General features: G+C 41.3%; 1 protein-coding gene across 1 annotated transcript in view; it reads right to left on the bottom strand.

The window, feature by feature from the left end:
• Positions 1-14364, bottom strand: part of ppil2 (peptidylprolyl isomerase (cyclophilin)-like 2) — a 44266-nt gene that overhangs the window by 8696 nt on the left and 21206 nt on the right. The window contains exons 13-16 of the mRNA XM_069683565.1: positions 13969-14058; positions 10166-10199; positions 3064-3181; positions 2408-2464 (exon numbers count right to left, since the gene is read on the bottom strand). Coding sequence (XP_069539666.1) covers positions 2408-2464; positions 3064-3181; positions 10166-10199; positions 13969-14058 — 299 coding nt within the window. The remainder of the gene's footprint in view (positions 1-2407; positions 2465-3063; positions 3182-10165; positions 10200-13968; positions 14059-14364) is intronic.

The following is a 14364-nucleotide window of genomic DNA, read 5'->3' as shown; positions in this document are numbered from 1 at the left end:
TTGTCCATTTGATTTATCCATTACTGGATAAAATAATTATACAGGGATGTCAGTTCTGGCTAATCCAGTGAATAAAATACCTGACCAATAGATGTTTTATTTATTTAACCTTTATTTAACCTGGTTGGTCCCACTGAGATCAGAGAAAATCATAGAAAAATCCAATATGGCTGCCTACTCTTCTTTTGCAGGATTTCTTACAATGGCCTGTTACAACCAGGGATGTTAAAGAGATCCTGTTTCATGAACAGTAGAAAACAGTATAAATAAAATGTTTTAATCTTCTAAAAGAAATCTCCATATCACCTAAAAATCACAACATAATCTCAGAAGCCATCGGCTATCGTCTGACGACAATATAGCCTCTGGGAGCAACGGTGAACATGCCGGGCATGTCTGGTTTAGCCAGTGTATAGCGATAAAGGACTTCCAGCCAAGACTGTCTTTGTGTATTCAGATCAAAAGTGAAGTGAAGTCCCCCCCTTTCAAATGTGTAAAATAAACACTGTAATCTCTTGGTTGGTTACTGGATTTATTTGTCAAATTATTGGAGGGGACAGTAACCACGACAACAGTCCGCGGAATAGCCCGCCCCATTTGTTTAAACCTTGGTTTATTATATATCATTTTAAAGTTAATATCAAAATCTACCAGAATAAATGATCAAATATAGTTTAAAACGTATGATATACCTTAGAAGGTGACTTTAATCGACAGTTTTTTATGAAAAATAGGTTTTCCCGTTTAAAAATACAGTTTTCACCTAACTGGGTGGTGGCCATCTTGGATTTCTGGGTTAAAATGGTGTGATAATAGCTGTGTCCCAATCCAGGGGCCACAGCCTTCGGAGGCCCTATTTGAAGGCCGATTGCGTCACAGTGATGAGTCGAAAAGGCTGTCCCAATTCGAAGACTCCTTCAGATACGGCCGACAAATGCGGCTGACAAATGCGTCCTCCGTTTCCCCGGCCGCGAAGGATCCATCGAGTGCATCCTTCGCGGCCCACCGAATCCCGAGATGCATTGCATGCCAATTCAAACGAAATGGCGGGCTTTTAAACAGCCGAGGAATACACTTTAAAATGTAAAAGTTTTTAGTTTCAACTCCATCAAATAACTAGCGTTACACATGTTTGAGAAAACAAAAGGGCCCTTGAAACAAATTATCTTTAAAATAATAGGTTAACTTACTCGGCGTTAGTTAAACTAGCTAGTTGGCCCGCTAGCTACCTGTTGCTAGGCGACAGGAGCAGTGTTTGGTGACGCAAGGGTAGACCAGACCGTCTCGTTTCAGTTCAGCTTTAACGGTCTACGCAGGCTATGAATGGAGCATCCTCCGTGGACCGCCTCCTTCGAAGGCTGCAGCCCGTGGATTGGGACACAGCTAATGTCAAACTGATGTCAAAATTGGAATCCTCTTGGTCGTCATACATAATTCTAGGTGCTTTGGTTCAAAAGTTTATTTGTCCAGATGGCACCGGCAGCCATCTTGGATTTGGCCCTCTGGCAAAAAATCCCACGATTTTTGTGAGGGACCTAGGTGCGAAATCTTTTATAAAAAGGTCCATAGAAGTCAAATCAATTATCAAAACATCTTCAGAGAATGGTCATGGAAATGAGATTCTTGACCCAACTATAATGAAAATCAACCTTGAAGCCAAAAGAGATGGCAATAAAACTTTCTCACTAAGACACCTGGTACTGAGGGAGCATTTAAACCTATAAGGCAACAGTCTGTCTACCTGGCTGTGGCCCCACCTTGGCAGCCAGACTTCACATTATCTTTAGATCAGGTGCAGTGGCCTGACGTGGCCAGTCCCATTAAATGTGCAAAGAGTGCAGTCTGGGAAGGATAAAAAAAAGTGGACGCGAGGTGAAAAGCAGAAGCTTTTAAAGTGTGTTGACCATGTGAGGAGTCAGTCAGTCGAAAGCAGACTGAATATTTTTAGACAACAGGCAGGACTTTCTCTAAAAAGAAACCATTCTAGATCATGCTCAGCTCAGCAGAGAGAGAGAGAGAGAGAGAGAGAGAGAGAGAGAGAGAGAGCCATTAGTTTAAATTCAGCAGCTACTGAATTTTTTACTGCTGTCAGCCAGGAGTCAGACTGGAAGTCACAATACTGTTTGTACTGTCTGGACTTTCACAGGGATGAAGTATGAATTAAAGAATAATACCAGAGGGTGAGAAAGAGAGACAGAGAAGGAAGGGACGACTGAGAGGAAGAGGAAGAAGACACGAAAGATAAAGAAGGAGAAAAAAAGGAGCCAATGACTATTGAGCAAGTGTCTGTCACCTGTCAAAGTCATCTGCCTGAGCTGCAAAATTGCGCAAAACATTGTAACAGTGGAAGCAAGACTTAAAGAGAACTCAGCACACAGACTAAAAGATAAAGAGAGAGATGGTTTACCTTCCAAATACTGAATGCTTTCTGTCGAGGTAGGTGCACGACCGGAACGTGATGAAGCTGAGAGAAAACGGAACAAATACAGCATCGAGTTTTTATCAATAATTCAATATATGATGTGTGGGCACTTTATAAAAATAAAACAAACACATAATACATTGTGATTTATCACCTGTTCATGCAGCATCACAGGAGGAGGAGGGTTAAAGTAAAGCGTTACCACGGATACAGTAAGTTTAAAAAGCTGATAACAAGTCTAATTTCAGTTTCAGTTAGACCACATGTGTTGTCTTAAAGTAACAATTAAACATTAAGTACTTATTTCTTTGTGAATAATTGATCAGATATATGTATTTAACAAAACCTTTGCTCAAATGTACATTACAAAGTAGTTAAATGTTCTTTTTCCTGCTCTCACTCCTGTGGGGCCTCAGCGAAGGCATCAAAGATAAGAAGACACATTTGTTGACTGATTTTGTGGCACAGAATGCTAAAAAACAGTCCTTGATGTGGCAGCCCCGGGTTCGACTCCCAACCTTTGCATGTCATCCCTACTCTCTCCTCCCCTGTATCTTAACCTATCATCTGTCCTCTCTCTTTCAATAAAGGAAAAAAGAGCCAAAAGTTTGAAAGTTTCGGCTTTTGAAAACATTTCTTACAACTGGGACTTGTTGGTGTTTGGACCCGAGTTTGCCATGCTGAGAACCCCCCGGCCGGTGTGGGACAGGTTGGGCCGAAACTCATCCTTGAAAGGTTTTCCCCAGAAGGACTCCCCTCCTGGGAACGTAGAGAGTGAGTGAGACACAAAAAGAGAGAGAGAAAGAGAGAGGCACACAGGGTGAAACATTTTATATTTATCACTGCAGGTAACACATTTTAACCTCTTCAAAAACATACTGCAGTGTTTCCTCTTGGATTTTTTTCAGCAGCGGGGGTAGGGGGTTTTGTTGTACCACCCAGGTATGTGGGCATGCGCACGTCACATCAAAACTAGTGCTGTCAGGTGAATAAAAAATATAATCTAATTAATTACAGGCTTTGTTATTAATTAATTGCAATTAATTTCATATATCAATGCATGTAGACATGTAGACTTAGTGGATTACCCTCTTCCTAGATGGTAATTTCTTAGTTCCAGCCTTTAATTGTACTCTCTTCTTCACCTTGTTAAGTTTTAATTCACAAACTACTTTAATCTGATCATGTCCCCCAACACACCTGCACCTCTGCTCTCTGCACAGCTGCTGGCCCCGCCCCCTCTCTCTGTCTGTCTCTCTGTCTGCTGTGTTGACTGTCTTCATCAGCAGTCTGTTTAATTAACTCAAAAAAGTTAATTTTCTCTCGCAAATCAGTTCTCACTGCACGTGAGCCGCGTGTGTACGAGGGACGCTATTAATGACGTAGCGATCAAAACGATCGATCGTTACCAAATTACATCTGTACCTTTTATGAGTAGGGACGTACAGAGTTAGATACACAATATCTCATCATTTTACTACAATATTGTGGCAGCTGTGGAGTTGAGCGCACAGCTGATATAGGCACGTGGATTGTTTACATTGCGTATTAGAACTGCGTATGATTCTGTGTGGACAGAGAGCGTCCGATGTCAGCGATGCGTAGTAGAAGTGAACTGGTCCCGCTGTTGATTATTTGTTTGCCACGACTTAAAACGTGTGATTGACGTCCTGTGACTCCTGTCACTGTTTCAGTGCTCTTCCTCAACGAGGAGAGAAGGCGAACGACCGCTCATTTGGGGCGGAAATCTCCGCGGAGTCGTTTAATTGCAACTTCAGGACACGTTATAGAAATCTGAAGCAGCGGCGGCAATAATTCTGTGGTGGTGGGCCGCCGCCACAAAATGTTTGTAGCGGAAACGTTGCATCAAGACTTTTGTTGTTGATGGTGATTGTTACCTGCTAACTAAAAATGTCCCCATACAGTCGGCTCCATTAAAGTGTGTTATATAATATGTATACTAAAAGTCATATTAAGATGTGATCTCATCTATGAATGACCAGGAGTCGCACTACATTTATATATTTTGATGAGCAATGTTTGGTTTGTATCTTGTGTTCTAAAAGGGAGGCAGTAAAGCAAACGTGAGGTGCAATGAAACCCTACATTATGAAGAAAGCAGCAACAAACAGAAGACAAAACGCTGAGGACAACATGAACTGGATGTAACTGTAAATCAAGCACACATTTTTGTCAAAGAAGTCTATCACACAAAAGCAGGGTTTTCTTGTGATTCCTCTGATACCAGCTAATATGCTTATAAACGTAGCAAAGCACCAGCAGAACAGAGAATGCAAGCTGATACAAGGCATGACTGTAAACAATGCAGGGAAGGAAATTAATTTAACTCATCTGACCTCAAGACACTTTATTTTGGTGAGAAACACAAAGTAAAAACAGCTGAGTTTGTTTTCAAGAAACCTCTGCCGCGAACCTTTAATGTATGTACAAAAACATCCTACTTTAGAGAAAAGGGAAACTTTGAATTGAGCTTCATGAACAAGTGAGAAATGCTTGCTCAATCGAGTTTAAAAATATTCTTAGAAACCTATTTTGTGTTGCTGATTCTCTATAAAGAAGATCATTACGTCAGTACTTTCCAGCAGAAGTTCACTGACAGTTCACACAGTGACTCTGCTTCCCCCCTTCCCATCTTGGATGTAATGTATGTAAACAACTGATCAGATTGGGTTCATACAGCGTTTATTTTCCTGCTCTACTATGAACAACGATGTATAATTAAATAACAGTCCCTCCAGGATTTCGCCGGTATTTTCTGTGATTGTTGCAGCCTAAAATGTCAATTTCACGGCAGCTTTTTAAAAAGTTGCGATGATTTCACTCTTTTTTCTGTGGAACACATTACACATCTGCTTGGCTGAGCGAGCTGTTTGTCTTCTGACATCACTTCCTGTCCATTTCTGTGTCCAAATTCCCAAATAAAATGTGCAAGAACTGAATGACACTAAAGTCAATAGCCATGAAATGCTCATTTTACAGTGCACATGCCCATTCAATGCTTTTACATTTACACTGTTCTACTCTTTATTTTGGCTGCTGCGGCGGCAGTAAACAACTGATAAGAAGCAGGGGGATTACTATCTCACTGTACAATGAATACATCAAATCAGCGCTGACAAAAACATCATCAACACTTATGGATGCAATCAGAAATATTATTCAACTCCCCAATGACTGTAAGGGTTTATCAGATTTTGCTTTGGATGACTTTATCAGTTGAGTGATACATAAAATCAACAAAGAAAATGTGTGATGTAATATTTCTGAGTAACAGGATATTTTGCTAATATGGCCATGTCACAATTATTCAACCCCTTTATAATATAAACCTTCTGAAAGTTGTTATGGCCTTAAGTGGAGTTAGAACATAATGCTGCCTTTGGGAACTCCATAATGATCCCTAATTTGCTTTAGCTGTATTGCATAGATAAACCCCACCCATGACGGTGTGCAAGGTGAGTTGCAAGCATGGGTAAAACAAAGGAGCTTTCACACAAACTGAGAGAGGAAAGATTTCATTGCACCTGAAGGACAATGGGTACAAGAAGATTTACAAAAAATATAACATTCCAAGAGACACCATTGGGAGCATTATAAGGAAGTTTAAAACGTTTGGAACAGCAAACCTGCCTGGCGGAGGGACAAATAAGAAAAACCTGTTACTGCAAAATGCCTACAGCATGACCTGCTGGAAGCCGGGACACGTGCTGCAGTGGCAACTGTACACTGACACTGAGACGCACTCCACTCTTGACCAAGAAGAACATTAAAGGTCGACTACAATATGCCAGGAGAAATTTGGATAAGACTGCAGAGTTTTGGGAGATGAAACCAAACTGGAACTTTTTGGACACATGGACCAGCGGTATGTCTGGCGTTAGAAAGGCCAGGCACATCACAATAATGTCTTTCGAGGTGAGGGGGGTGAATATTTCTGATTGCAACTGTAAGTACAGTAAAAAAATGTCCTCAGATGTTTGTACAACTTTGCAGACCTCAGGGGATAATACGTCGAATATCAAAGAAGTACTAGTAGTTTGGTGACTTCACACACGTGGGGAAACAGGATGATTTGCAACTTCCGGGAGGGACGGAAATAAGGACAATTAAACCCAATAAAATAAATTAACTTTATGTGAAAACCAGACAAATTACTTGCTCCATTTGAACGTTTTATTTTAATTACTGCACTATTAGAGAGACAGAAACAAGGCGCTGAGTGTTTCATGAGACACAAAAGCCCCGTTTGCCCTTGAACATGGAGCCGTGTCGAGAGCCTTCAGCTGCGAATCATTATTCAGACTGACTTCATCATTAAGAATCATCATGATGAGAATACAGGAATACACACTGCAGGAGCTTATTGGCGTCCCACAGGGGGAGAGGATCTGTCACCATGAGGTGTGTTTCACTGCTCTGCCAGCTGGTGCATGTGTGTGCATTAAACTGCCAGGTACAGTACGTACTGTTTGTGTGTGTTTATGCGGGTGTGTTAAAGCATACTGCCTACCAATGAACTGTGCAGAGGATGTGTGCAGCAGTCAGCTTCCCCTGCTGACATTTCTGCATAATTCATCTACTCGCTGACATTTTACCTCAGTGAGACTTGATCATACATGAAGGGAGAGCGAGAGGATAGAAGAGAAGAGAAATTAACCCTCAGCAAATAAATTAAACTGCATCGCCTCTGACTTTAATTTGAAAATTCTTAAAACTTCTACCTGCTGAACGGGTTTAACAGGAAAGAAAGCAGGAATATGAAATCATCCTCCATCGACTGACAGCTGTGGAGCATCTCCTCTAGTGAAAACATTACTTGGGAATTTCGAGATATGGGTTTATCTGCCTCTGGTTTCTTCTTTTCAATATACGTCTGGCATTTCAATCACAAGTCAATGTATAAAACATGTCTTTCTCCAAAGTATCGGGTTCTGAAGGGTATTAGATCAATGAGGCTCGTCTGAAGTTGGGCAAAGCCTTCACGCTACTGTGAGCCGGCTGAAGGATGTGTCTCTTTCAAAAATATATACAGGCGATGAAGGAGAGGAGTTCACTCAATATGTGGGCAATATTGAGTCAAGAAAGGATCACATCATGGTTGGATATCTTATTTTGGCATCAATGCCTCGAGCACAAAAACTGGAAACAAGCGAGTAAGTGTATTTTCTGAACAATCAATGTTCTGACTCTCCCAAAAATACTTCCTCACCTCTTCACGAGTGTTCCTGGATCATGTGAGAAGACATATTGTCTCGCCAAAACACAAAACTGTTTAAATTGTTTATACTGATCTCGTCTGTAAAGGTCAAATAAATGACTATACGCTGAAGAGTATTATAACATGCAAATCATCATCTAATTAACATTAGTATATGTATTACTTAAACAAAATTACACGAGAGGGAGTTTACTGAATATCATCACAGCTGTGATTCAGTTGAAGCTGCAGACAACGACCTCTAGAGTGATATTTCTTTTATAGAACAGTTATACAAGCTGCAATTAGTGATAAACAATAATAATCAACAACAGATTACTTTTTGCTCCACCAACTTTAAGCCCAGTTCAGATCAATGATTCGTAACGCAACAAAACAGTTTCAGAATGTTGCAGAGAAAACTGCAGCGATGTGAGCTGGTTAGTTGCAGAGCGTCTGAAGCCGTTGAGTGGAGTCGCAGAAGACTTGACTTGTCAAATCTCCTAATGCAGTTTTAGAACTGAATGATGTAGCTGTTTCACTTCAGCCAATCAGGAAACAGCATAAGCTGGCGTAGCACCCTGTCTCTGGTGCTGCAGTAGCCAAAGACGGCACCAGATCCTCTCTTTCCAAACTCTCTGTGTTCAACGTTTAACAATCAGTGTTACAGCTAACATTGTGAGCATGTCACTGTCATCCACTTCTTTTTATAACGATAACAGAAATCCAGCTAGATAATTAATGTAACCTGGGCCTAATTCTAACGTTATATAGTATTAACGCAGAAGTAGTGGGGTATGTCAGTGCTTCGTTGCTATGGAGACGGTCAGCTGCGTTGCGTTGCTTTGATGTGTACGGCCCAGTTTTAGAACGTTTACGATCAGATGTCGAGGGATTCTTTTGGCAGTTGCATCCAGTCTTGTTGCAAATCATTGATCTGAACTGGCCTTTAGTTCCACAACTTAACTAAAACTTTTGTTGCCAAGCAACCCAAACATCATCCTGCACTCTGTGTAAACAGGTTACCACAGATGAGCTGTTTTTTTATCACGTACATTTATCGGTTTGATTTAATGTATCAGCAACCAGTGAAATAAGAGTCTGCTGTGTGATTCAGAGGTACCAGCCTGATTAATGTAGACATACACGGTCTGCTGTTGTGTTAATTAACAGTATTCAGGGCACCTGGCTGAGGTGGAGTGATACAGAGTGAAAAGTCCCAGTGATGTTGTTCTCTATATCGCCACTCATGGAATGCCTCTTGTCCAATCAGATTACGTGGTTGGAACTAACTAGCTTTACTTTTCAAAGCTCTTTTTTAACTGTAAGCAGCTACTTCCCATGTGTGCGTTCAGTTTCTGTGTTCATAACTAGCAGCCGTGACTGTTTCTCTGTGCTTTAGGAGCTGTTAAGTTCAGCTGTTGCATTGGTTTTTAGTGGGTGGTTTTTCATAAGCTTCAAGGAGACTACATTTTTCATTGAGAGAAAAATAATCTTTTTCCCATCATGATTTAATGAGCATGCAGCAGCAGCCTCAGGTAGCCAGCGGGAAGAACACGGGTACAGCAAGGCAAGGTATCATGGGAGTAAAGTTAAGAGAAAAAAGCTGAATATTTTTAGTTTAGATATTATTTGAGAAGAACAAAAATAAAGATTGTAAGCAGACTTCTCAGGTACTATAAGCAAATCATGGCCTAGCAGTTGCAGATGAAGGTGGTGGTTACACACACATCACGTAGGTGCAGGGCAATCAAAAAACAGCAACAAGGAAAAGAAGACAAGCCTGCTCACTTACTCAATGCCACAAAAAGTTTAATAATCAGCGGTCTTCGTCAGTTTGTATTGCCTATTGCCTGAGGAATACAATAGCGTCAATTAAACACGAATTCAGTGACATTAATGAGGCCAAAGCTGTAGGGCAGATGTTAGAAGTTATTTCTCTAAATGATACATAAAATAAAATACTAGTTCCTACACAATTGCCGCATGTTAAAGGACTTTTCATGACCTGTGTGCACACGTCGTTCAGTCCAGAGGATGAGGAGAGTTTCACCCACAGGCCTGGAATTCTGCACCTTCATAAAGCTGTCATGGTGGACGCAGTTTGTGTTCAGAGACGCCCACAGACACACAGCGCTCTTTGTGCAGCCCACTCTCTGAGCGGCACAGACGACATGAAGGCAGGAAATTAACTGTGTGAGGCCGAGCAGTCGATTACACTGAGCTGCCTTTTAAACCGGCTTTTAGAAAGAGGGGAATTACACCAAATGCTGGTTGATTGGTTGTTCACCACACCTCCCATTCAGTACCCTACACTCTTCCATGACATCACCTCTTAGTGTGTGTGTAGAGGAGTCTTCTGTGTTCCCATGTGCCTTCACAGTGTATTTTTAGTAACACTCTTGACGTTCATCTCGAGTTGCAAGTGGTATTTACTCAAAGCTTCCAAAAAGGAACTATTAATAATTAAACAAAGATGGTGTTATGTAACTCCGAATGTGGTTTAAGTGCAGTCATCATCTTACCTGTGCCGGTGCCAGTGGGGTCCCCTCCTTGAATCTGGAAACAAAAAACACTCTGTTAGGTTTGTTTGACGTCAGCTGCTGCACATTAAAAGCCAAACACAGGTTTGTTCTGCCTTTTCTGAAGAGTTTTTCCTTTTACGTATTGCTGAGAAGTGGTCAAATGAGGACTGACAATATTTCCTTGTGTCACGTTTCCAGCCTGGAGACATGTTCCTTGCATACACTGCAGTGAATAAGCTGACAGGACACAGGCCTCTTTTGTTCATTGTAAAGGCTCAATTTTCCTATTATTGTTTATAGAAAGAAGAGAGTTCTGCTCTGTATCTTTAAACAAGAAGTCCAAAGAAATGCACAGAGTGGGGGTTGACTGTTAGTGCTGTACTATTTGAGTGCAACGACACGCACAGACACCACGAGCAAAGTGCTTTACAATATTGGTTTCTACTAAGAGTATGTCAACCTTTTGTTTTGAATTTTGGCAGACACACTGAAACATTACTTAGGATGACAGAATGAAATCTGGGACACGGCTGTTATTGGAGATGGGATAAGTTACACCAAATTGATCATCCATCCATCCATCATCTATACCGCTTATCCTGTTCAGGGTCACCAGGGGTGGAACCTATCCCAGCTGTCATTGGACGAGAGGCGCGGTACACCCCAGACTGATTGTCAGTCAATCACAGGGGTGACACGTAGAGACAGACAACCTTTCACCCTCACTCTAACACCTACGGGCAACTTAAGGTGCTTTTTCGACAGCAGGAACTTTCCCCAGGAACTGGAAACCTTTTCAGGAACTCTCTGCGTTTCAACAGCAGGAACCAGGGTCTAAATTTAGTTCCAGGGTAGTTGACTTACCCCCTGAAAAGCCCCTGCTCAGGGGGTAGGACTTTCCAAAGGTCCAGGGACTATCAGGGCAGGGCCTGCAGTGCTGATCGTTTCTGATTGGTTAAGTTAGTTTTATTTCACCCACTAGGGGTGATATTGGAAAAAAAACATACAAAGTAGTGATATCTTTTTGTTTGTTTTGCGATATTAAAAAATACAGGAAATTACACCAGATTAATGCACTGTGTTTTCATGTCCATATAAAAAATTAACAATCATATTTCTCATTATTTGGGACTTTTTTTTTTAAAATAATCTTTAAAAAAAAAAAAAAAAGATTCTTTTGGCTTTTGCCTCTATTTGACAGGACAGCTGAAGAGAGGCAGGATATGTTGGGACTAGGGAGTGGGGGATGACATGCACCAAATGATCGGCAGACCGGGAGTCGGAACCCATGCATGCACAGGGAGAACATGCAAACTCCAAACAGAAAGGCAAACTACGTCCGAACCAATTCGAACCAGGTACCTTCTAGCTGTGAGGCGACAGCGCTGGCCATGCACCGTGTAGCTTCCAAATTCATAATTTTTTAAGTCTGAAATTCCTAAAACACAGATCGATGACCAATGGCCGTTTTAAAACATGCATTAAGAGGTTTGCTAAATGATTATGAGATAGTAAAAAGATGCTAGCTGACCATGAGGTCATGTGCACAACCACATTTATGAATAAACATGTGTTTGAATATAAACTGAACTCTTTACTAAAACACTATAGACTCTACTACCCATTAACTCTTATAGCACTTACATGGAAAGTTCTCCATCTCTCTTGGTGAGGTATACAGTGTTAAAAAAGCAAGTTGTTTTTCTTAATGTACTCTGGAGGGCAGCTGTTAAGTACGGTATAGTTTTAATTCATGCATGTCATCTGAGGTAGCTGGTGGCTGGAAAGAACTACGGGCTTTTTCTGATTGGATTTCTGGTCTCTTTCCTCGTTTGAATTGCAAATTTGCAAAATAATTACAATATGAACAGCAGAAATGGGATTCAAAAATATGAATGCAGAGGACGTCATGAAGAGGATACATTTTAGTGTAAGGCTGATGTTGAAATCAGTCGAAAACTTTCAAGCCAGGAAACGAGCGCGAGCAAAGCTGACTGTTTCTGTTTGTGCGCAATGCATCTTGGTAAATGCTGGCACTGGTGGCTCCGCAAGCAGGAGAGCTCAGTATCTCTGTATAGCACACACTAAAGAATTTATTGCTACATTTTTTCCTAAAGATCATTTTCTGGCTCTTGCCTTAGACAGGGAATGTGTGGAGGAGAGAGTGAGGGATGACACGCACCAAATGATCAGATCTGAGCGAAACCAGCGCCCCATTAAAAATAAAGGCAGATTGAACATGCACTAACATGGCAAAAATTCCTTTAAATAGTCATTAAAAACATAAGCTCTCAAAGACAGACATGTACAATGTGTAATTTTACATACTGTAAGGGTTAATACCTCAGTGAGTGGTATTGCTGTTATTTTACTTCATGTCACATCACCTCACTAGTCAAAGTCAAAATGTTTGATGACATTTTTTGTTTCTTTTAGAGAGGCAGTGGATAGTGTCAGAGGCAGGGGAAGAGAGGGTGGGGACATGCGGCAAGGGGCCGAGGGTGGGGGTCAAACCCGGGGCCTCTGTGTGGAGGACTGCAGCCTCTGAGTATTTGATGTGCGATTTAAAGCTAAACCGGCGCCCAGCAAACAAATATTCAAGTCTAAGACTGCCTTTATGTTCTCAAGTGAAGGGAGACAGCAGACTTAGAGAAAGGACACAATTGTAGCCTGATGTAAAAAGTCCCAGGTACCTACCCAGAGACAGACTCCAGTGTGAAACACCTGCATCATACGAGTGTGAAACAATTCCTCAGTGTTTGAGCCTGAGGGGTAACGCCCTGTTGGTCAAATCTTTTTAACAATCATTTCAGGTTGTTTAGTTCTCTCACAAGGTCCCCATAATCTGCTTTAAGGGAGGTGAGGGCCAAGTCTCTGTTCCCATTAACACACTGCTTCAAACGCGTTTGTTGCCATGAAATTATTCTCTCCGCGGCCGTCCTCCTCTCCTTTTCAACAGATAAATCGAAGAAGGCCTAAGTGGCTCGGTAATTATGTATAAACAATTCACAGCGCGCCACACTCTATGAAAACCACGGCACAGAATGAGAAAGGTAAGGGTCCTCTCGAGACCAGATGACCACTCAGAGCCACTTTAATTATGGGAGCGGCACCTCTGAAACACACTGACGAGCGGCGGCTCAGAGAGCTGTCTTTTCAAATTCTCAGTCTAAGCTAAGAGGCTTCAGCTGGAGAGGGAGTTGGACAACAAAGAGGTGTTTATTCATTCAGCAGCAAAAAGAAAGTACATTATTATTTCAACAAAAGGCCAAATAATGAAATAAAGTGGTTATTAGATTATTTATATTTGGGGTTTGAAGATAAACTCTCCTATATCCAGTTTATACAAATGTTTATATACAAGAACTAAAAGTAAGAAGTATTTGAGTGTCATAATTCACACATGTTTACTTCATAACACGATACTGCTTTGGCAACACAACCTATGCTGTTCCAGTAATGGGACAGTTCCCTTTAGGCACTAAAAAAGCTTCAAGCCATTCGCAAAATTGCTGAGATCCAATCTTTTATATCTGCAAATATCTGTCATAACATCTCACTTGGAGTTTGCAAACATCTGTAATCATGTTTTATGTAATAACATGTCCAAACTTCAGTGAGCCCAGAACAAATCCCAACAAGGAGCTGAATGGAAACCCAATTTTACAATCCCCACATTTAGCTTTTCATCTCTGCAATCCAAAAATCCATAGATGTTTTAACACACGGCAACTCTGACTGGTTGCAGCAATCAAAGCTGAAAGTGGTGCAGAACAGCATTTCTATCAGGTCAAAGTCCTTACCATGAAGTTCCGGATGGACCTGTGGAAGATGGTCCCATCGTAGTAGCCCTTTTTACACAGTCGGACGAAATTCTCGCCAGCTTTGGGAACCTGGAGGACAGAGCATGCAGAGATTAGACAGAGTTGTTGCTCTATAAGCATATTGTACTGGTATCACTGATGACACATGAACTAAAGTAAAGATGCAGAGTATTAACAGAGATCACAGCTGAGCCTTCTGAAAGGGAGAGGAGACCTTTTGATAAGCCCTGTAACTTACCTGCACACCCACACCTTGAAACATTTAGATTACCTGGACAGTGAATGTCAACATCTGCCTGATGCCCATTAACATTATTAGGGGCTTAACCTTTTGTCATCTTATACTCCATTCATCCATTATCTATACCGTTTATC

The sequence above is a fragment of the Semicossyphus pulcher genome, unplaced genomic scaffold (genome assembly GCF_022749685.1).
Source record: "Semicossyphus pulcher isolate SPU_LCO1_2020_fin unplaced genomic scaffold, fSemPul1.0.p SCAF_6, whole genome shotgun sequence".
Taxonomy (NCBI): domain Eukaryota; kingdom Metazoa; phylum Chordata; class Actinopteri; order Labriformes; family Labridae; genus Semicossyphus; species Semicossyphus pulcher.
The sequence above is the reverse complement of the archived record's forward strand: the minus strand, read 5'-3'. Positions and strand labels throughout refer to the sequence as shown.